Source organism: Ochotona princeps, chromosome 17 (assembly GCF_030435755.1).
Source record: "Ochotona princeps isolate mOchPri1 chromosome 17, mOchPri1.hap1, whole genome shotgun sequence".
NCBI lineage: Eukaryota > Metazoa > Chordata > Mammalia > Lagomorpha > Ochotonidae > Ochotona > Ochotona princeps.
This window is the reverse complement of record NC_080848.1, coordinates 10,500,773-10,524,279: the sequence shown is the minus strand read 5'-3', so window position 1 is coordinate 10,524,279 and position 23,507 is coordinate 10,500,773. Positions and strand designations below refer to the sequence as shown.

General features: G+C 47.0%; 1 protein-coding gene across 1 annotated transcript in view; it reads right to left on the bottom strand.

Moving 5' to 3' along the window:
• PITPNC1 (phosphatidylinositol transfer protein cytoplasmic 1) overlaps positions 1-23,507 on the bottom strand; it is a 231,914-nt gene that overhangs the window by 78,448 nt on the left and 129,959 nt on the right. Inside the window, exon 5 of the mRNA XM_004592974.2 lies at positions 4,496-4,567. Within this exon, the coding sequence (XP_004593031.1) occupies positions 4,496-4,567 (72 nt within the window). The remainder of the gene's footprint in view (positions 1-4,495; positions 4,568-23,507) is intronic.

The window sequence follows — 23,507 nt, the reverse complement described above, 5'->3', positions numbered from 1 at the left end:
GCCACGTCTTAAGGAAACAAACACAATCCGCTCTCCATTGTCCTCAAAATGATACCATTAGACACAGACTGAGTGAGGATGTTGACTTTCCACTTCACAACCCAAATGGATAATCATCCTTCCAAACTGCAAATTGGAGTGTTTTGTGCAGCCTTCTTGTTAGCATGTACCGACTTATTAGAGAAAATTGCTGATTCTGTAGGTGGCTGCTTCAAATCATCTAAGGTTAAAAACAGAACCATAAAAGTTGAAGACATAAGAGATCACTTCTAAAAATAAAGCAGGTGCTTTTTTCTTCCTCTAATCTTCAATCAGAAGCCATTTAAGGAAAAGATAACCGGCTCCAGGGACCTTTGAGTATGGATTCCACAGCTGTCACAGGCACCCTTGGTCTGTGCACGAACTTGGGTGCATTTCCAGATGTGTTCATCAACGGCTTTATCTCTCATCTCTCCACATTACCCTTCTGATGTCATAAACATGAATCTTGAATCAGACACCATGAGGACTGGCAGAATAACAAATCATCAATAAATAACATGTAAACTCCCTTCTGTGTCCACTGGCAACTTCCAGGGGGAAGTGGCTTACCATCGGGACAGTGGTTCAGCAAGGTTGGTTTTTCCCTGAGGGTTCTTTCTTTGGCTTGCATTCTGGTATGGACATCCTGTGTACATGTGATCCCCCCCTCTCGTTATGTGTCCCGTGTTCCTTCTCCCCAAGACACAGGCCACTATACTGACTTCATTGTTCCTTGGTTGCCCTTTTGAAGGCCCTATCTCCAAACACAGTCCCATTCTTAGTGTTTCGTCATACTGAATCTGAATGATGGGTGTGGGGGCACATCTCAGTCCATATCAGTGCCTCAGCCTGGCTGACCCTGGCATTGATTGCCTGGGTCCCACTCAGGTCTGCCGTGGAATTGCCATCTTGACCTGACCACCTGCTGCCAGCCAAGTTCCTCCTGGCTCAGAACTGCTTTCTAGGTACTCTCTACCACTGTCGTTGTGTTTGCTTATTTGCTTGTCATCTGGTCTCCCTCGCACCATGAGGGCTGGACAATGGTCTGGCTTCCTGACAGCCATATCCCCAGGATTTCCCATAATAGCTGGCATGTGGTATGTGCTCAAGACTCCAAGATCCAACAACACATGGCTGATTGACAATGCAGAGTGGCCTAGGGCAGTCATCATGAACACGCATCTACCCATCACAGCCCTGGCAGCTAACATTTGTAGTGTACTTTACACTTCATGGAGTGCCTGCAGGGAAGCCAACCTCTGGGAACACTCCATACTTGGGCACCAGCACGACTGATTCGATTTCTCTTGATAAAGCAGCTGAGACGCCGACTAGTTAAGGGGATGGCTTAGGGTTACAGTGCTGGAGTGGCAGTACTGATGGATGGTACTGCCTCAACAAGAATGGCGCCATGTTCCTGCATGACAACATGGGTAGCCAGAAATCGGAAACTTCTTCTAGACAGCCTCTGAGAGGAGAGCTCTGGGAAAGTTAGAGCTGTGTGCTTCCAGGAACTGGGAAGGAACTACAAGCTTTTCCCTTATTGTTGCCCTGAGGAGGGGCATGGTCCTTGCCAACATGTTGATGAAGGAGAACATACACACTGCCCTAAGGTTTTTGACCACATGAGTGGGGATGGGGTGGCAGTTACCAACACATTTCATCAACACTTCAATTTCCAGGAGGATGAAGAAGATCTCCGGAGAGCCTGGTTTCTTAAATCTTAGCTTTGTCACTCCTTAGACTCACCTGTGGGAGCTTTGAAAATCCTAATGCTAGCGGCTGGCATTGTAGCACAGTGGATTAAAATGCCATGTGCAATGCCAGCATTCCAAATTAGGGTACTGATTTGAGTTCTAGCTGCTCCATTTCTGTTCTGGTTCCCCACTAATCCAACTCAGAAGGCAGCAGAAAAGGCCCAAGAATTGAGGCCCTAGCTCCAGGCTTCAGTCTGGTCAGACCTGGCTGCTGTGACCATTTGGGGAGGGAACTAGTGGATGGAAAATCTCTCCTTTCAATCACACCCAATGTTTGGCTCTCACTCCAGATGAATGAAATCAGAATTCTGTGGGGAGGAGGTGACACAGGAATTGGTAATCTCCCCAGGTGATGTTTTCATGTGTTTCATTTACCTACTTATTTGCCAGAATGAGAGAGGGAAAGGAGAAGGGAACTGGAGAATCCATCTCTTTACCAGCTGACTCCTGAAATGCCTATAATGACTGGGAGCCAGGAACTCAATTCAGGTCTCCCACCTGGGTGGCAAGGAGCCAATCATTTGAGCCATCATTGTTGCTTTCCAGCGTGTGTATAAGCTGGAAGATGGAGTTAGGAGCCAGACCTGGGGATTGAACCCATGTACTGAGATCTAGAACATGGGTGTCTTAACAGCTAGGTCAACACCATCCTCGGGTCACTTGACTGTGCAGCCATGATTGACATTGCTGGTCTGAATATTCCCCTGGGTGGGGAAGGCATACCTTAGGTCCTCTCCAGGAATATGTCAACTGAGCCCAAGGGTGCACTCTCTAAAGCTGTGCATACTCCCAGCTGAAGAATCTAGCATTCTGGAAGCAAGTGTTCCATCTTTCATGTCTGCTGGCTGGCTGGCTGAGGGATGTGCGTCCAGGACCAACAACAGTAAATCAAAATCCCAGGGGCGAAGGGGCCCAGCTTGAGCTGCTGTGAAAGCTTCTCAGGTGAGTGCAATGTGCTGTCAAGGTCAAGAGCTTCTGCTTAGAGGGACGCAAGCTTTGTTTGGAAGAAGAAATAAGTGCCAGACTGCTCCTTATTAGCCTCATTGAACACCTGTCACCTGGCAGCAGGTACCACACACCAGCGGCTCCTCCTTCTGCTGGACCAGGCAGTGCAAAGCTCCGACTCTCCCAGGTCTAGATTTATAGCCTCGGCCAGACAACAGAATCTTCCCCTGGCATTATGCCGCCCTCCCCAGCACTAATTAAGTCCTAAGTAAGTCTCATCAGTATGCACATAAAATAAATGTGCCTCAACTCGAGACAACTTCCCCACTGTGCCCCTGGCTAATATAATTATATTTTGCAGGTTTCCACAATCATAAATGTACAACTTTTATTTATAACAAAGAGAACACATTTATATTTAGTCATCCTGATACTTTTTTAAAAAACTAGATACTGGGTTATGCAAAAAAAATTTTACCAACATGGTGACTGATATTACGACAACAACAATAATAGGACATTCAACAATAATCAATATGATGATTACTTTCAATTAAGATATCATTTCTTATCAACATCACAGTCATTAAATTTTAGCAAGCAGTGGAGGAAACAATGTAGACATCAGTATGAAGGATGGTAGCTGAATGATGATACACCCAGAAAATACACAGGACATAAACTGAGTTTATTAAGTAGTTTGGAAACATGGAGAGATGAGAGAAGTCTCTACTACCACACTGCTGAGTCACTATGCCTCCCATCCAAAACTCTACATTCAATTCTGGACAGAAAAACACGTCAGCACATGCCATTGGCTTGAATGCCTAGCTGCACAAAGCTATGTTTTAATAAGGAAAGAATTATCAGCCAAGTTTATATTTCTCATGTCGTGATTCTGAAGCACTAGTAAGTGGGATGGAAAACGTTAACGCTCTCCTTCTCTCCCTCCCTGGGACACTGAGCCAGCTGGGCAACCACCTGCTGCTGCTGAATATGTAAATTAGGAAGTGAACTGGCAAAGAAAATCAGGCTGTGACTGGGCCTCAGGCCCACTGGCCCCAGGAGCAAGCTCTGGGGAGCTGGGGGAGCTAGAGAACTGAGCTGGGCAGAGGCTGGGGTGACATGTGAAGCCTCTCCCGTGATGGTGGGACTTGAACAAGATGGATGCACAGCAGAGGTGAGGAGTGGCCCTGTGGGCGATCTTAGAGGTTAGTGCTTCCCAAGCACGTTGGCTATCACTTGCTGCCTCCCAAGGTAGCTATTAGCAGGAAGTTGGAATCAGGGTGGAGCTGGTACTCAAACCCAGGCATAATGCTATGGGCTAGAAGCATCCCAAATGAGGCCTTAATATCTGTGCCAAACGCTTGCTCTGAATTCACCCTTACATTCCATTTTCCATGATTTATTTAAAGTACCCTTGTATATTTAATCACATCCCCTGTTTCCAGTAAGTATTACTGCCATTGAGAAGGCACGTGCTCACTTCAACAACTGAAAACTGAACCATGGCATTCTAAAGTTCCCTCCATCCTCTCCAACTCCAATGACCGTCAAGACAGGTTCCAGAAATTTCTGCACAGTGGTTCACTAAACATCTATATCAATGATAAAAAAAAAAAAAACCCAAACCACAAAACAATGCCATGGAGAAGTCCCTCAGGAACCCAAGGCCAGACCGTCTAAGATCCCAGACAGTGCTGTTGGCTGCTGACTGTGGCACACATGGCTATGTGCAGGCGAGCGCTGAGTGCAAGGGGGGAGCTACTCACACTGTCGTTGCTTCCTTTGTTGTCTTCATACTTGGTTTCTATATGAATGGAGAATTTCGGCAGGAAGGAGCACTGTGGGGGGAAAAAAAAGCAAACTTCCATGAGCAGAACAGCACTTTCCCTTTCTTCCTGCTGATCATCTGGCTGGGAGCACTGTTCTAGAACACAAATGTGAAGATACTAAATCAAAACCCAAATTCAGACAAGAAAAGCTGCCTCTGGGAAGGGAACACTTTTATTTTTCTTTTGAAACAGAGCTCAAACCAGAGAGAATAACCAACACTGGAAGTCAAATCCCTCAAAAGAACCTGTCCACAGGAACTTGAGAGGTCTTAAGAAAGCTCACAGAAAATGTGTCTGAGAAAAGAAAATGGGGTGGATGCTCAACATTTTTTGGTACATGAATAAATTCACTTTTCAGTTTTGGTTTCCTCTGAACGTTTTGAAGTACTCTTATATGTGTCCAAGCGAAAAGCAAATCTGTGAAACAGACATCACCTTGGAGCTTGCTTTCAGGGAATACCTGCCACTGTGGGCTGCCTGAGGACCCAACTTTAACTCTACATTCATGTTCATGGGGCTGGTGGGTGTTTGACCTAGAAGTTAAAATCAGCTCTTGCTGGATCAAGGACCTAATTCTACACCCAGAAGCCATCAAACTCTTAGAGGAAAACATAGGGAGCACTCTATGAGACATAGACATTTGTAAAGACTTCTTAGAAAAGTCACTAAAAGCACCAGCAGTCAAAGTCAAAATAAACAAATGGGACTACATCAAACTAAGAAACTTCTGTACAGCAAAGGAAACGATCAACAAAAACGACATGAAAAAATACTCAGACTCCCTAGCTATTAGGGAAATACAAGTAAAAACCACATTGAGGTTCCATGTAACTGCAGTGAGATTGGCCTACATTTGGAAACTTTTTAACACCTGTTGACATGGATGTGGAGAAAAAGGTACCCTACTCCACTACTGGAATAGTGCAGCCACTATAGGAGTCAGTATGGAGAGTGCTAAGACAATTGAAAACTGATCTACCATTTGACCCAGCTATTCCACTCCTGGAAAAATACATATAAAGGAAGTGAAATCTGCATGTGAGACAGGGACCTGCAACCCCATATTTATGGCAGCACAATCCATAATAGCAAAGACATGGAAACAACCTAAATACCCATCTAAAGACAAATCTACTCCATGGAATGCTACTTGGCCATTAGAAAGAATGAAGTTCTATCATTTGTCAAAATGGTCCCAAATGAAGAGACTACTATGTTCAGTGAAATAAGCCAACCCTAAAAGAATAAATATCATATGTTCTTTTTTTTAAAAGAGTGTTATTTCTTTTTTTTTTAAACATTTATTTATTTTGTATTGCAAAGTCAGATATACAGAGAGGAGAAGAGTCAGAGGAAGATCTTCCATCCGATGATTCACTCCCCAAGTGAGCACAACGGCCGGTGCTGCGCCAATCCGGAGCCAGGAGTCAGAAACTTCCTCCAGGTCTCCCCTGTGGGTGCAAGGTCCCAAGGCTCTTGGCCAACATCGACTGCTTTCCCAGGCCACAAGCAGGGAGCTGGATGGGAAATGCGGCCACCAGGACTAGAAGTGGTGCCCATATGGGATCCTGGCATATTCAAGGTGAGGACTTTAGCTGCTAGGCCACTGCGCCGGGCCCTATCATATGTTCTCTTTGACATAAGGCAACACTCAAGCAAAATACAAAACAAATAAATAAAAGCAGGAATAAAATGGTGGCATAAAAGCAGAACTCCCAATGAAGGAAGCTGTTAACTACACCTTGACCATACGATATTAGCTTTTCTACCATTGCCTATATCTACAATGTCAAGATACATATAAATAGCAGAATGTTGGACTTCTGACTGTTGCTGAGGGACTATACTATTGTAATACTATGGGGGAAAATGGCGGCGGGGGAGAATGGGGAGGGAAGAAGGGAAGGTGGGGGCAAATCCCTGTACCTATAAAACCATATCATGGAAAATACTAATAAAAGTAAAAAATCACCACCACCACCACAAAAGATGCCTACATTTCACATGGGAGTGCTCGAGTTTGATCCTGCTGTGCTTCTGACTCCAGTTTCCTGCTAATGCAGACCCTGGGAGGCAGTCGTGATGGCTCAGGTGAGTGGCTTCCTGCCACCTCCCTGGGAGACCTGGCTTGACTTCTAGCTCAAGCTCTGGTGTTGGCTGGCCCAGCCCTTGGTGTTTGGGACATTTAATAAGCCAGCGATTGGAGTTCTTTGTGTGCATCTGCTTCTCACATCAGTTAAAGTAACCAAAAAAAAAAAAAACCTTTCATGTTAATCTTCAATAAAATATTTTTACAAAATAGTTAATCAAGTTAGGGAGGTAGGACAGAACTCCAAGATCATCAGTTATTGGCATGAGAGAGACCTGTAGCCTTACCCAGTGTTAATGATCTTACTGGGTACACACCAGGTGGATCTGAAGGGCTGCATCAGAGGAGCATTTTGATGGATGTTGGTAGCCACAACCCTGCCCACATCGGCCTGAGCATTAGCTTCCCTGGCTGCCAGATGTGGGTTGGAGATTAATGGATGAATGGACCCAGCAAGGCTCCTGGGAGCTGCAGCTAGTGGAGCAGCAAGATTCTTGGTCCGAGCTGCTCATGGCCCTGAGAGGAGGGGTTCTTGAGGTGTTTACCCAACAATAAGAGTGTGTGTTCCCTTCAGCAGGTGCCACTTGACATGCTTTCAAGTTCTAACTCTTTACTTCCTTGCAACAACCCTGTGCAGCAGGTGCTACTGTCAGCCCTGCCTCTGAGATGATGAATGGAGGCAAGGAGAGGATCAGTGTGTGGCCCCCAGTTCCAACCACTGAGTCTTGGAGTTGGGATTGAAAACTGAGTGGTCATGAACTCCATGGGTCCTCAAGGTTGGGGTTTCCAGGCCCATAGAGGTGATCAGCCAGTTGTGTCCCGAGCTCTGCAGGACAGGGTGTGACACGTGCCTGAGCTGGAAAACCATCTCTTTGGAAGGAATATCCACCCTGCCCCTATGTGCTTCATCTTGCCCCCCTAGAAGGACCAGGCTTCCACTTCAACCCAGCTGAGACCCCTGGTAGGATCTGTATGAGAAAGCAGAGGCCTGGGACAAGCATGCACTAATTTTCCTGGCATCACGTGCTGTGTACATTTGGTGCTTATCTGTCAGTATTCATGAACCATAACTAACGGATGATCAATGCCTTTGTGTGCGCGTTAACGCCTTGGTCACAGGTACCTCTCAAACCTCTCACTCCCTACCTGCTGCCCTTACATAGCTTTGGGAGTTGCAAGGCAGGGTTTTCGCCTCCAGTGGGGACCCTGGAATCCAGGCAGAGCTAGGATCAACACGTGACCATGAGGTCCAGGCTCTGCTGGGGAATCCTCTCACAAACAAGGTTTTGGGAGGCTGGTTTTGTACCTTTTTACTCCGAATCTGTCCAAGGGTGAATTCATGGCTGGAGGCGGGAATGGGGAGGCAGTAAGAAAGCAAACTGCACAAGGTGGAAGTATATCTGGGGGTACCAAAGCACACCCCCACAGGATGTTTTATAAGTTCAACCCCTGAGCCACTTAAATCAGTCCAGCAGATGAATATCATCATTTAGGTATTAAATCAAATAAGAAATTCAAAACCACCATGCAAATGAACATGTTATTTTTTGAGTCAAGGGCTTAGGTTATTTTCATATGAGAATGGCAATCCTGCCCCAAGGCGGGGAGAACACCTGACCTGAGTGAGGCAGTGGGAGAAGTGGGGTCAGACAAGCCAGCCGCAGGCTGGTTTTGCATTCTCCCCTCACATGTGGTTTGGGGCTCATAACCCTTCGCATTACCTGATGGAGCCCTGGGGTGTGCAGATCTCTCAGCTAAAATGAGAAGGGTCTTTCTGTGACTTCTTAACATCTCCAGGCCTGCCACTGAAATCCTGCCACAGAGAAGTCCCAGCAGAAGCTCAACTTCCTCAGGGTGCAGATTTGACAGTCAAGGCACCAAATGGAATGCCTGCACCTCAGAGTCTGTTTCAGAGTTCCTGGATTCAAATCCCACCTCTGTTTCCACTTCCAGTTTCCTGCTAATGTGCACCCTGGGAGACAGCTGTATGGGGCTCAAATACTTGGATCCCTGCCATCCATGTGAGAGACAGAAAGAGTTCTAGGCTCCTGACTTTGGTCTGGTCCAATCCTGGTTATTGCAGGCACTTGGGGATTGAACCAGGTGATGAAATATCTCCTATCTGTCTCTATCCCTCTGCCGGTCAAACAAAAAAGGAATAGATGAAAACTTATATATACTGAACCTCATCCCCTGTAGTTACTCAGAGTCCCTCTGCCTCTCAGCCCCTCTAGCTTCCTCTTTCTTTCACTTACACTTGAGCATTCTGACTCATAGCTTCATGAAAACAGAGAGGATGTGATAGAAACACCTGCCACTTCTCTGCTACCGCAAACCTTTTGCTTATTTGTTTATGTATATATAAATGTATACACATGCTTGCCCTCTCTTACATATATATACACACACACGCTTGTTCTTGTTCTCGCTTGCTCTCTCTCTCTCTCTCTCTCACACACACACACAGAGTTAATTACTTTTATCTGGGTCAGGTTGAAACCAGAAGCCTGAATACTGCTGGGTCTTCCATGGATGGCAAGGGCCCAACCACTTAAGCCATTCTTTGCTACCTTCACAGGAAGCCGGATCTCAAGTGGAGCACCCAGGGCTTGAACCAGCACTCATAGGAGATGTTGGCATCCAAGGGGAGGCTTAACTACTATCTCACAACACCTGCTCATTTGTTTCTTTCTGCCTCTTACTTCTTGGCTGATTAGAGAAAGGCACTGCAGTCTTCTCCAGTGGAAAATGACATAATGAGAAAAAAGTGCGCATGCTGGGGTCTGCTGTGAGGTGTTGACTTGAGCAAATAAACCGTCCCCAGACTGAGCTTTCCCATTTCTAGAACAGGGACAATCCTCGGGAGTGTTCAGAAGGTCCATGAGATTGCACTGGTAAACCCAGCCCAGTGTCTCGCACGCCTGTCTGTAAGGCTCTTCTCTGAAACCTTGTTCACTGAAACTCCTGTCTCGGCCCTGCTTCCTTCCACAGTGTCCCCTAAAAAGGGAAGAGTGTTGCCTTCTTCCAAATAAGCATGAAGTTTCTTGGATGGCTTTTTCCATCAGTCACAGTCAATGTCACTTCTCTCTCTGTCTCCACAATGAAACTTACTAAACGCCTCCTGCCTCTTTTCACCCAGGACCTTCTGACATGGAGATAATCGATCATCAAGGAACTTCCCACCCGTATCAGCCGTCCCTCGCCCTCTGGAGAGCTCTGCATTAGCATGTGGCCAACCGGCATCTCCTCTTCCCTCATGCACAACTCCACAAAGGTGCACCCACCACCCTCTTGTCTTCTTGCTCTAAACCCTCTCCCTTGGCACAAGGCACCTTCCTGCTTGTCATTCCCACAATCATTTCTTATGGATGCATCCCAAACCAACACCCCCACTTGCAACTTTTCTTCACACATTTCTTTCCAGTTGCCCACAGACTGTCTCCAATGAGGGACACACAGGTGCACTAAACTCAAAGTGTCTGTTCTGAACCTGAATGTCCTTCTCTGACCCCCGTATCACTTTCCTGGGGTTTGTTGTACATAAGAATTCCCCACACAGTAGCTTTTATAACAACAGAAGCCTATCCACTCGTGGTGTTGGAGGATAGAAACCCGGAGTCAAGGTGCTGGCAGAGCCACACTCGCTCAGAAACCACTAGGGAAGAATTCTTTGCTGAGTTCTCGTGCTTCCAGGAGCCCCGGGCAAGCCTGGGCTTGCAGCTGCATCACTTCATACGATATGAAGCCTTGCGCACGGCTTCATATCATCCATCTCTGTGTCTCTAACCCCTTCTATTCTTACAAGAGTCACTGGAGTTAGGCCCATCTGAAAGTCAGATTCTGCCAGAATACCTCCCTGAGCTAGGATCTTCGTGATTATAGTTCTCTTGTCCTAAGACTTCCTTCCTAAATCTTTCTCCAAGTCTACCCTAAATCCTACTTCCAAATGATTACCCCATGGGGGCAGGCGGCCCTCCATCTTCCCCTTTATCACAGCATTGCCACTGGTGGTCTCTGAGGCTGGCTCACCATGCGGAAGGGAAGCTCCGACACAATTTCACTGGAATTCAAAAAAAAACAGGACACCTTCCCCTGCAGCCACCACATTGGGAATGGCACAGGACATAGGCACCAGCTATTCAGGCACCAGAGCAGCACCTTCACTGCAGTTCGCTGCTCAAACACTATCATCAAAGATGTTGTTTTAGATGGGAACGTACCATCTGTCCAGAGGACCTGGCCCAAATATGTGCACACTTTCCCCAAGAGATGCTGACATAGTTCCTTGAACTATGTCCTTGAACTGTCTCACTGTGGCAGGGTAGGGGGTAGATAAAAAGTGGGGCATTCCTGAGATACTTGCACTTGAACCAGATCCAAGAAGAGAGATCATGTGGGGAGGTGGGGTGTGGTGAAGCCGTTCATAACGCACACGGTTCACAGTACAGTGATATGAGAATACAGAATGTTTCAAGTTCCATGTGTCCCCAACATCATGAGGCCCAATGACAGGATGTAATGGTGGTCCCCAAAGTCACAGGCCCTGGTGTCCACAAGCTGCATGCCCACTCCCCGCCAGCATGGGCAGGACCTGTGCCTACAACTGGTTCTCACCCCATGGAATCTTCACAGTGTGCCTGGTAGGGAGGCTGGCCTTAAGATTCCATCACAGCATCTACAATCTTACTGTAGATAAAAACAGACATCTGTTTTCCTTGGCCTTAAAGTTAGGGGTGGGAGGAGCCACATGGCTAGGAACTGAAAGAGGCCTCTAGGAGCTGAGAGTGACCCCTAAGGACTACTAAGTAGAACAAGGGACCTAATCCCCCACCCACCCGAGAGCTTGGCAGAGGACCCAAAGTCTCAGATGAGACTAGCAGCCTGCCCAACACTGGGATTTCAGCCTAGTGAATCTAAGCCAAAGACCTGGCTAACCTGGAGCCCACCTCCCGGCCCATGCACTGACAGACCATAAGGTGGGCTGCTGGAAGACATTCAGGATATGGGCAATATGTTATGTTAGGCAGCAGTGAAAAAGAAAAAACAAACAAACAAACAAAAAAAACCCAACACAGCACCTGCCCTTTGCACAGCTTCCCTCCCAAGTTCCCCAGGCAGCTTGTATCTGAGCAAAGCACGACTCCCAAAGCAATGAGGACACACCCCAGGGTGGCAGACACTTGTACTTCCTGACCTACCAATTCCACCTGTGATATCACCAGCATTGCTCATAGCCCAGGCAATGCCAATCAATGGCATTGCTCATAGCCCAGGGTGATGGTTACGGGTAACTGATGCCAACAAGCTTGTCATTAGCTAATGTCGTCCACACGTAGCAGGCTGCACCTCCTGCAAACAGGAAGTGTGATGGTTCAGTAGAAAGAATGGGTTCAGGAATCAGACAGTTCAAGCCTGAGCTCCTCTTCTTGCAAGCTGCATGACTTTGGGCAATTCCTAGATCCCACTGAACCTTTGTTTTCAAATCTATAAAATGGAGACAGTCTCCCCTCCAGCCTCCCACCCCCATAGCTGAGGAAGTGAGGGTTAAATGAAATAAGGAAAGCCCAAGTCCAGCTCTGGCAGTACAGTTAATGGAGAAAACTCCATAGCATCCTCTACAAGAAGCTCTCACAGACAGAGGAGGAGAACGCAGAGCAGGGTGAGAGAAGGGCAACTCCTTCACAAGGAACGTGCAGGGTGCACTGGAGGTGGGGAGCTTGTTGGAGCAGTAGCCACAGGCAGGACACTGCCCCTGCCTGGCTCCTCCAGCCTCCTCTCTCTGTTCCCTGTGCTAGGAGGACCTGTCCAGCACTGTTCAGTCTGGCGGTGGGTGCTCTCTTCGCTCCCCTTCCCTCTGAGCTTCCTTCTCCTTGACCCCTGCCTGCTTCATGCCCTGCAGCAAGAACCCAGCCAGCTCTCCATGAACTTTCTCCTCTCCCGGACTGTGTGACTTGATGCTTGCTGGCTCACTGAACCAAATCACAAAAGCCAAGGCTCCGAGCAGCTCAGAAACGACATGAATTGGCAGAAGTTGGGAGCCCCAGGAGCCGTACACGTGACTCTGCTCACAGCCTTAAGGAAGGAGCAGGGAGTCTAGGGCTCTGGTCTCGGGAGCCAGCAGGACACCTGGGAGCCATTTCTGCCCTTCCCGCCTCCCCTGGGCTAATCCTAGCGCTAGAACTCCCTTTCTCATGAAAAGTCTCTCTTCAAGAGAATGATAAAATATTCCATGCAGGGTTTGTTTGGTCCCCTCAATCCTCTACCACAAGAAGGGTCATGAAGGTACTGGGCGAAAACAAACAGCAAGCTCTCCTCCCTTCTCTCTGACTTCCAGCCTGGATCTTTCCAAGCCAGAAGAATCCCACTGGTGTGGCTGCCACCTGCTCCTGCCACACCAGCTCCCTTCGAATTCAGCTCCTGAGCATCTTTTTCTGGTTTCCAAACCCAGCGGAATCCACCAGGAGGCATCTCTCCTTGGAAAATGTTCATCAGGTCCCACTAAAATCTCCAGCACCTAAAAGTGAATGTTTAGAAAAGCACAGATGGGTTTATTTATTTATTTTTTTTCTGGTTGAACACTTGAATGCATCTACACATAGCTTTTAGAAGTGGGGCGGGGATGTGCAGTTGGAAAGAATAATGCCAGGAAAGATGAGAGGCGGCTGGGGCCTCTGCAGAGATAATTAGCTGACAGCAGCCCTCCCAGGTTCAGTGTCGGGAAATGAAAGCAGCCTATGCAAAATGCACAGCAGAGCTGACTTTCCAATTCACTACAGACAGGCTTTGGAAAAGAGGAAAGAGCTATTTTTAGCCCAGTGATTGATTAGGGTTGCTATGGCAATAAGAAACACTTAGGAGAACAAAACTTAAGGGTAAGTAAGTAAATCAGTCTTAAAGAGAAAGGGTCAATCATACTGAGAATTCTGTCGTCAGTTCCTGGATAATCCTGACCGCCCCCCACTCAGGGTTGTCTGCATGGAAGTGGGGGTCTGGGGACTGGTAGGGAAGGAGTCCCCTCCCCAGCAGAGGAGGCAGAGGCGCTCAGCTCTGTGCACTAGAAACACGGAGCAGCAAACTTGTGGAAGAATGTACACTGTTCACTTTGAAGACTGTCATTTTTATCATCAAAGGATACCAGACTCCCACTGCAACTAGCCTACAGCCAAAAAAAAAAAAAAAAAGAAAAGAAAAGCCCAAACTCCAAGCTATCCCAGGTAACACAGTAGCATAAAAATAATGTTCTCTATCACAATGTGTTTCTGAAACCAACTTAATGATGCCTTGGCTGCCAGGCTTGGTCCAGGCCTGGCTCCAGAGGCTTTGCTCTCAGGAAGTTGGTGGAATTCTACAGACTGCCCCAAACTCAGGGCTTGCTTCTCTTCCTTAAAAAACAAAAAATACCAAAATGAGTTTTATTCACTTATCATATTAATCACCCATTTCAAGGACAAGTTAATGGTTCTTGGGACATTCAGAGTCATGTACCCAGTGCCACAATCTAATTTCAAAGCAGTTTCATCACCCCCAAAGAGGTGACTGGTTCCCAGGATACATCACTTTCCTGTTGGGTCCCCCAGTACCAACCACACTGTAAGCAGCCACTCAGCTACTTTCTGCTTCTTTGGTTTTCTGTTCCAGATACTCGTTAGAAACAGCATCAGTGAAGATGTGGCCACTCGTGTCTGGCTTCTTTCAGTGAGCATAATGCATTCAGCGTTCATTCCCATGGCAGCATGCACCTGTACTTCTACTCTGTCCTTACAGAGTGACAGTCCATCGTTTGGATGTACTACTACTCCATTGTCTGCAGGTACTATCTGCATCCATCAGTTGGGGGACATTTGCTGTTGTTTTCCAGCCACTGCGAAGAGTAATAACGTGGATATTCTTCCACATCTTTTTGTGCGGACATTTGTTTTCATTGGCTACCTAATGTGGACTTCTGGATTATACAGAAACTCTATGTTAGATCTTTCTGAATAACTCCATCGGACTAAACCCTTCCGAAGACACTGTGCCATTGTGGGTTCCACCAGCAGCAAGGAGAGTTCTGAGATCCCCACATCCTCACCCACATTTGGTGCAGCTGAGCTGTTTCTTAACCCTAGGATGTTTTGGCCTAGTCTTGGGGCAAGAGGACTGAAGACAAACGCGGTCAAGGTTTTGCCTGTGCAGGTGGGGCAAGTCTGACCCAACCCAGAGGTCTCCAGGACAGCAGATTTCTACTGTGCTGCCTGTCAACACTACCTGATACATAGCATTGCATCTTTGAACCAATTCTCTCACAATCCCATCAGCATCCTCCACCCAGATGCTCATTTTGTAGGCAAAGAGACAGAGGCACACAGAGATCCGGTAGTCACATCATAAGTACACACACACATACACACACACACCAGGGAGCTGGCCATGAAAGTCACACTTATGCCTCCACTCTTAGGTTATCAGGACAGCAGATCAGTGTCTATATGGGGCAGGGATGAATGCTCACCTCATGGTGACAGTGGGTGGGGCTGCTGTTGTGGCACTGCACATGCAGCTGCTGCCTGCAACACTGGAACACCATATTGTACACTAATTTGACTGATGGCTGCTCTGCTTCCTATCCAGCTCCCCGTTACTTTGGGGAAAAGCAGTGGAAAATCGTTCAAGTACTTGAACCTCTCTCACCCAGTTGGGAGACCCAGATGAAGTACCTGGCTCCTAGCTTTGGCTCGGCCTAGTAGATGGAAATTCTTTCTCTGGACCCAGCACGATGTCCCAGTGGCTAAATCCTTGCCTTGCATTTGCCAGGATCACATATGAGCACTGGTTCGTGTCCCGGCTGCTCCACTTTCCATCCAGTTCCCTGTTTACAGCCTGGGAAAACAGGGACAGCTCAAAGCCTTGGGATCTTGCACCAGTGTGGGAGACCTGGAAAAAGCTCCTGGCTCTTGGCTTTGGATTGGCTTAGCTCTGGCCATTGTGGTCACTTGGGAAGTGAATAATCAAACAGAAGATCTTTGTCTCTGTATATCTGCCTCTCCAATAAAAATAAAACTGTTGGACATATCCAGACAATGGGACGTTGGACTGTCTGACACTGTCTGTACCAGCAATGTCGGGGCACATTTAAATAACAGACTGATGGAACTATAACTCCTAATGAAGGACTATACTATTGTAACAATATGGGGAAAACCAGTCGGGGGGTGGGAATTGTGGAGGAATCCCCGAATCTACAGAATTGTATCATAAAATTCAAAATTTAAAATAAATCAATCTTTTAAAAAAAATCTCTTTGTCACTCTCTGAAAAAAATACAGATTAAAAGTCTCTAAAGAGCAGGTGACAGTAGCTAAAGCCTAGGCCTGCTCTCTCAGTGCGTTCTGTGGTACCTATGGCAGAGAGAACACATATACGCATGCACTTGCCAAAGACAGATGTGCCCCATTTCAAACAAACCCCAGCCAGGAGTAACACAAATGATATCCTAGAGGAAATAATTATTCCTTTCAGAAATTTACAATGATATTCCTTCAAATGCTGACATATCGGAGGGCCTTTAAAATACAGTAATTTTCCAAAAGGGCATTTAACTGTGACAGCTTAGGTTAATTCCGACTAGGGAAATGTTTTGAAAACCCTGTCCAGAAGTTGTGGGAAAGAATGAATTTTCAGGTGTGAAAAAAATGTTAGTTACAAATGAACAATGCTTTCACCACAGTGCCAGTCCTCTAAGAAACTTAAAGCTATATCCAAAGCCAGCAGCATTCGTTTCACTAAGTTAATGTGGTGGCCTCTAAGGCCAGGACATCAAATGGGATGATTTGGAAAAAACAACGCAGACCAGTAAATGCACACAAATAGATGGCAGAGAGAATCCAATTCTCACCAGGAACAGGGGAGCAAATCTTTCTGTGATACACATTTTTTATAAGGATTGGAGCTTTACAACAAGCATCTACATTTTAAAAAGACTCATTCTTTATTTGAATGTTGGAGTTTACAGGGAGAGGGGGAGAGGGATGGGACAGGAGATGGAAAGAGAGACTGATTGATCTTCTATCCACTGGTTCACTCCCCAAGTGGCTGCCATGGCCTGTGTTGGGCCAGGATGAAGCCAGAAGCCTGCAATTCCATCAGGGTCTCCCATGTGAGGGACAGGGGCCCAAGCAGTTGGACCATCTTTGAAGATTTATTTATTTTTATTGTAAAGTCAGATACACAGAGAGGAGGAGAGACAGAGAGGAAGATCTTCTGTTCAATGATTCATTCCCCAAGTGACTGCAATGGCTGGAGCTGAGCTGATCTGAAGCCACGAGCCAAGAACTTCCTCCAGGTCTTCCATGCGGGTGCAGGGTCCCAAGTCTTTGGGCCATCCTGGACTGCCAGGCCACAAGCAGGGAGTTGGATGGGAATTGGGGCCGCCGGGATTAGAGCTGGCGCCTGTATGGTATTCCGGCGCATTTAAGGCGAGGACTTTAGCCACTAGGCCACTGTGCTGGGCACATCTTTGGCCTTTTCCCCAGGAGCATTAGCAGGGAGCTGGATTCAAAGTGGAGCAGCCAGGACTTGAACTGGCCTTCAGGGGACATCACCAGTTCTCTGGTGAGAACTTCACCACCTGTACCCCAACGTCAGCCCCCAAACATCTACTATTTCAGTAAGCAGAAATATTCTGTTAAAAAAAAAAGGTAAATGAATATATCTTCCAACCCCAACCTATAGTACCTCTAAAAGATATAAGATTTTCACCAAATTATTATAATTTTGGTCCATTCAAACCTAAAAAAGGTGTAGACTGAAAATACCATCAAACAGGTGGGCAACTTGCAAGTCTGATGAGTTTGGGCACTGCTGTTTTGTGTGTTCCCTTTCTCACCTGCCATAGTGCTTCAAGAAGTTCAAGGAAAATGGAATTGAAAGAACTTTTCGAAGTTCCTCCCACACTTCACACAGATTCACTTTCACAACTGGGTAGGATCTAGGAGGTGACACAGCTTGGTAGTTTTTGAGTCACTTCCCAAAAACATCTGAGTTCTTTCTTGAAATCAGACATTACGGAGAGACATCATGGCCCCTGAGGCATGTCCATGGCATGCCTGATTAAGAGAAGGGCACCACTCACGAAGTCCTCTCAGCCTAGTACCTCAGTGCTTTATGCCCTGTTGCCAGCCCAGCTCTTCCCATGCCTGAGAGCAGCTCTTTAGCAGAATGTTTAAAATCAAAAAAGTTTCCCAGAAGAGTGGCAAAGCTGGATTGGGGCTGAGAAGTTTATACAGGCTCTTCAACCATCATTTTCTTTTAGCTTTTATCTGGAACATAATTAGTCCTCCCTTGCCATTTTGTTCTGATACAGCCAGCAACGCACCCTCTGCCATCAGTGAAAGTGAAACTCCATATGGACTTGACCTTCCTCCTAATGGAGCTCTCCGGAGGATGGCACTGACCTTCTGGCACTAGATTTCTCATTATCGCATCACATGTACTCCTTTTAATAGGATACATCGGGGATGGGATCCTAAGGGAAAATTGGATTTGCCAGTGTTTCCATCTTTCATCAACAAAAGACTCAGAGCCAGAACGTTCTAAGTGCTGATGAGACCAGGCATGGAGTTTAGAGTTTGTTATTTTCGGAACATTGAGGGATGGAGACACTTGCAAAGTGACAGAGAACAGTCTGTGTTGCTTGTACAACAAGAAATGGGGTGCTGAGCCTCACCGCTCAGTGGAGGAGACACCTAGGTCTGAGAGTCCCTCAACTGCTGCTTCACCAGGCAAAAAAATCTAATCAATTAATTTTCATTTTGTTAAAAAAGCAAGCAAGCAGAGAGAGGAAGAGTTCATACAATCACTCCTCAGACACCCACATAGCCAGAGCTGGGCGAAGCCAAAGTCAGGGACCCCAGACTCCATCTACAGTCTCCTACATGGGTGGCAGCAACCCAAGTCTTTGAGTGTCACCTGCCCCGTCCCAGGATATGTGCTATCAGGAAACTAGACGTGGAAGCAGAACCAGAGGTTGAACCGAATGCAGGTGTCTCTAGGAAGTGAACTGGAACCAGGTACTCCTACAGAGCGCACACCAGCAGCTTAGCCCTAGTGCCAAATGGCCATCCCCATTGGGATGTTTTTATCCTTCCTTCTTAACAGAAACTTAGCCTCACAATCAGAAGGCCAAACACAGACTTCTTTTTTGTGCGCATAGGACATCCTCACTGCAAATGTCAAGTCCAGGGATCCCACTTGACCTGAGCATCTTGCTTATCACGCAGGCAAAGAGAGAGAAAAAAAATCATGGTTTATTGTTTTGGATTTTGAAGGCCCCAGATGACTCTAGAATGGGTAGCTGGGGGAGGGGAAAAATGCAATGAAGATAGTTTCAGAAAAGGGAGATGTGGAACTCCAGCGCAGAAAATAGAGGAGGAATTTTAAAGAGCAGCTGAGGGAAAAAGAAAATTGCACGTGCATCAAGAGGTAAGGATGAATCACAGAGTGGCTTCTGAAGCTACACTGCATGGGAGGAGGACGTGGCCCAGCAGCATGGTGGGCTCTGAGAGGGAAGTGGAGGAGGGCGAGAGGAAGGCAGAAACAGCCGGAAAACAGCTGCATCCCAGCCCACGGCCTCTCTGCTTTCCCCAGCCTGCACCTCCACCGGGGCTCCTGCTCATTCATTAGTTCACTCATTGATGGAGTCTTCTGCCTTGCTGAGCAACAGCAACTCACTGGAGAGGAAAGGCTGGCAGGGAAGGAGAGGGAGCCAAAGGTGTGAATGAGCCCATGTGTTCTGAATAGGAGGGGAATGAGATTCAGGCTCAGAGGATCTTGGGCTGGGCTTGTCAAGGCAGAAATCAGCAGGGGATGCTCTAGAAATTCTGTTGGCTATACACAGGAGAGGCAAGGCTGGAATTTAAAGAGAGAGGCAGACCTCATCAACTGGGAAGGAAACGCATGTCAATCAGAGAGAGAGGCAGGTATCAAAGTGACTCCTCACACAGGGGCAGGTAGATGATTGGAACCGGTCAGATGGCAAGTGTTTCTGGTTCACAATCCCTCTGAACCAAACGGGTCAATTCCTGACTTGGAAAAAAAATGTCCACAACATCGATGTTAAAAGCTGGCTACATCCTTGTAGCAACACTCGAGTGGGTAGCACAGTGTCGCAGTGATAAGAACATCAGAATGGGCAGGTGTATTCTTTTTTGTAGAGTGAAACCTGCCCCACCCACAACCTTGTGCTGGCTGAATCTTTTTTTTTTTTTTTTACATTTTATTATTATTATTCATTTTATGATACAGTTCCATATTTCCGTATCCTCCCCCCAATTCTCTCCCCCCCCCACCTAGTTCTTCTATTTCATTACTAACATATAGTTCTTCATATACAGTCATATGTCCATCATTGCGGGCATGGACAATGGCACAGAGTGTGCTGGTTGAATCTTCTGAGGTCACCCCCGAGCACCCCCAGCCCCACTCCTCACCTCAGCAAAATGCAAAAGTCACATGCCTTTCAGTACTGCTAGGTGGAAAAGATTCCACAAGGAGAAGATTTTGCTAGTAGAATTTTCTCCAGAGCATCCCCTTAAAAACATAATCTTTTTTCTGGGATGATTGCCCTCTAGAATGTCACTGTGAGTGGCGTTTGGGAAAAAAAAAACCTAATAGCTTTTTAAAAAAATCTCCTTGTGCCAGAGCATCGTGGACTAGTTTTCTCTGAAATACAAAGCAGAGCTCAAGAACAGTGAGAGCGCACGTGGAAATGGGATGACCAGAGTTGGCATAGCCGGCCCTCCCCAGTTGCTGCTGGTCAAGTTCTGATGGGTTGGGTGGCTGAGCTGGGGAGACACGTCCTAAGCCCTCACATGGGCGACACATCTGGAATAAGCCGCTTTACAATGGGCTCACTCATCCAACAGGTGTCTTTTCTTCTTCTTCTTGCTCTTTCTTTTTTTCATTTTCTTTATCTAAGAGCTGGAGGGAGTGCTTGTCTCCTGATCCACTTCCCAGTGATGTGGTGGTGTAGCTTGGATCACAATTCAGGTCTCCCAGCAGGCTACTTGCTGGCACCGAGTGGAACAGGGACCTGAACTCAGGTATTCCTCAAACCATCACTCACTGCCTCCCACGGTCTAGCAAGAGCAGGAAGCTGGAACTGGGAGCAGGGCTGTGTACCAAACCCAGGCACTCCCATGTAAGCTGTGTGCACCTTAACTGCTAAGACCCAATGCGTACCGCCTCCTGCTCCGTCCCTGTTCATTTCCTTACTGCATGCAAGTCTGAAGGCACGACCTTGCTGCCTCGCTGCCTCGGCTATTCGGTTGAACAGAATTGATTCTCATTGGAAAGCAACTTTAAAACAAATAATCAAAATATTTTCATTGCGCTTGGGCCATTCTTCAAAAAACTGGCATATGAGTGATGGCAATGTTCAGGCACTAGTTTAGTCCACTGGAATTTAATAGAAATCAACATTTACGTGAGCAGAACTGATCCGCTGGCACAGAGAATAGCTTTGACCCTGAGAGAAACTTCTGGAATTCCCCTAAGTTTTAAATGACTGGTCCTGGAAAACCCAAGGTCCCGTGGACAGATGCATGTGGGGAAGTGTTGCAACCTGCAGCTTCCTTTGGAGACCAACAATGTGCATTAAAGTAGTAAGAGCTTTGAGAAATGCCACAGTAAGGCCATCTTCTAACTCTAGATGCCCTCAATAATAACAATTACAAATGGCTTGAGATGGCTTCCATTTAGATTCTCCGGAACTCTGAAGACTTCATGTTTGTTTGGTTTTGTTTAAAGACTTATTTACTTGGAAATTAGAGTTTACAGACAGAAAAGGAGAGACAGATGGAGAGAAGGAGAGCAGAGGGGTAAAGGGGTAAAGGGGGAGAGGGAGGGAGGCGGGGAGGAAGACAGAGAAAGAGGAGGGAAGAGACAGTAAGCAAACGAGTGAGCCAGAAGCTGTGAGCTTTGTCTGAGTCTCCCAAAGACTTGGGCCACCTTCTGCTGACGTCCCAGGTGTATGAGTAACGAGCTGGAATGCAAGTGGAGCAGCCAGGACATGCACTGGCACCTATATGGGAATGGCTATGTTGCAGGTGTCATGACACTGCCACTCCTCAGAGACACTTGAACTTGGGCATTCTAACTCTATTCCTGATACAAGTGCCACGCCATGACCCACGCTTCAGGCCTGTGTCTAATTGCTGGCTTGCTTATCAGTGCTCCCCTCCTGCCTGGCCCAACCTGGAAGACTGGTCCACGGCCACCTCTCTAAAGAAGGGATGTGTCCCCTTGTCCCCTCAAAATCACATACTACATTGGTTATGTAGGGTTAATTGTGATGTGAAGACAAAGGCCATTTCTTAACCAGCTAACCCTTGTCTTAATCATCCTGAAGAAAGGATGCTTTGGGGCCTTTGCCCTTTTATCTACACAGTTGAGATGGTTCTCTAAAAGCCTTCCTAGCAAAACCAGTCCTGCTATACTGTCCCTCATCTCCTAAGTCAGCCACTCACTGCTTTCTGCTCCCCTTTGGCCGGCACTGAGAATAAGGTGGGAAGAATGCAGGAGAGAGGTGTGGATGTCATCAGTCTACACACAGCACCCACCAGCTCCTTGGGTTATGGGGGTGGCGGGTGGACCATGCCCCTCCAAGACCTTGGCCTGCTTTTGCCTTTCCTGGGAAGATGACCCCAAATTCTCTGGGGCGACTTACAGCAGATTTTCTCTTCCTTGGCCCATCTGAACCAATCTGAGCAGTACCCCCTTTTCACGCCAGCCTGTACAGTTTAAGCTTCTAATCAAACTTATTTCACTCCCCTTGGGCTGTCATGAGCTCATCTGACCTCTCCTGAATGATCAACATGCTGAGGGACAGCACTCTGTCTCCCACAAGTTTTCTCCCTGCAGGATGGCTCGTCGTCATTCTAACCAGTGGGAAACAGCACCCCAGCTGCCACTGTGTGAACAGATGAATATTTGTATTAAAAGATGTTTTGGGGCATTTGTTATAGTGCAGCGGGTTAAACAGGTGGTTCAAACCCAGGCTGCTCTGCTCTTTTGGGCCAGCTTCCTGCTAATGCTCTTGGCAGGGCAGCAAACAATGGCCCACATCTTGCCCACCACACGGGGGACCCTGATGCAGTTCCTGGTTCTTGATTTCAGCCTGGCCACGCCCTAACTGCTGTGGGCACTGGGGAAGAGCTCTTTCTCTTTTGTTTTCCTGTCACTCAGCCTTCTAAATAAATAAATAGATCTTGTAAAAAGAAAGATGATGCAGGTCCCTGCTAATGTTCTTGGGAAAGCAGCAGAAGATAGCCAAATGCTTTGGGCTCCTGCAGCCAGGTAGGAGAGCTAGATGAAGCTCCTGGAACTGGCTTCAGTCCAGCTCAGCCCTAGCTGGTGTGACATCTGGGAGTGAACCAGTGGGTAAAAGATGTCTCTCTCTTTAGCTCTGTAACTATCTTTCAAATCAATGAAACTTAAAAAGGGAAGATGCTGTGATGAGGAGGCATGGTCACAGCAGCAAAACCCAGTGTAGCTGTTCATTCTAGATTGCTTGTCAATGTGTAATAACTTGTGTTTCAAATCCAACAAACGCAAAGAAAATGCATCCTCCCTCTTCACTACTGAGGCTAAATTGCTTCTACCCAGTTATGTTCATCTTCATGCAGAGATTCTTTTTTCTCAATTTTAGAGAAACACAAGCAACTACTCTGCCTTGTGACTTGACAAACGTGTGAAGGACTTGCCAGCGTGAAGGACTGGTTCATGGGTCTGTCCCCTGAGAACCATTCTGGAGCTATTCTTTGTTCACTGTATAATTAAGATTGTTTTCCCATAACCATGCTAAAGATATTTTTCCACTTCCTG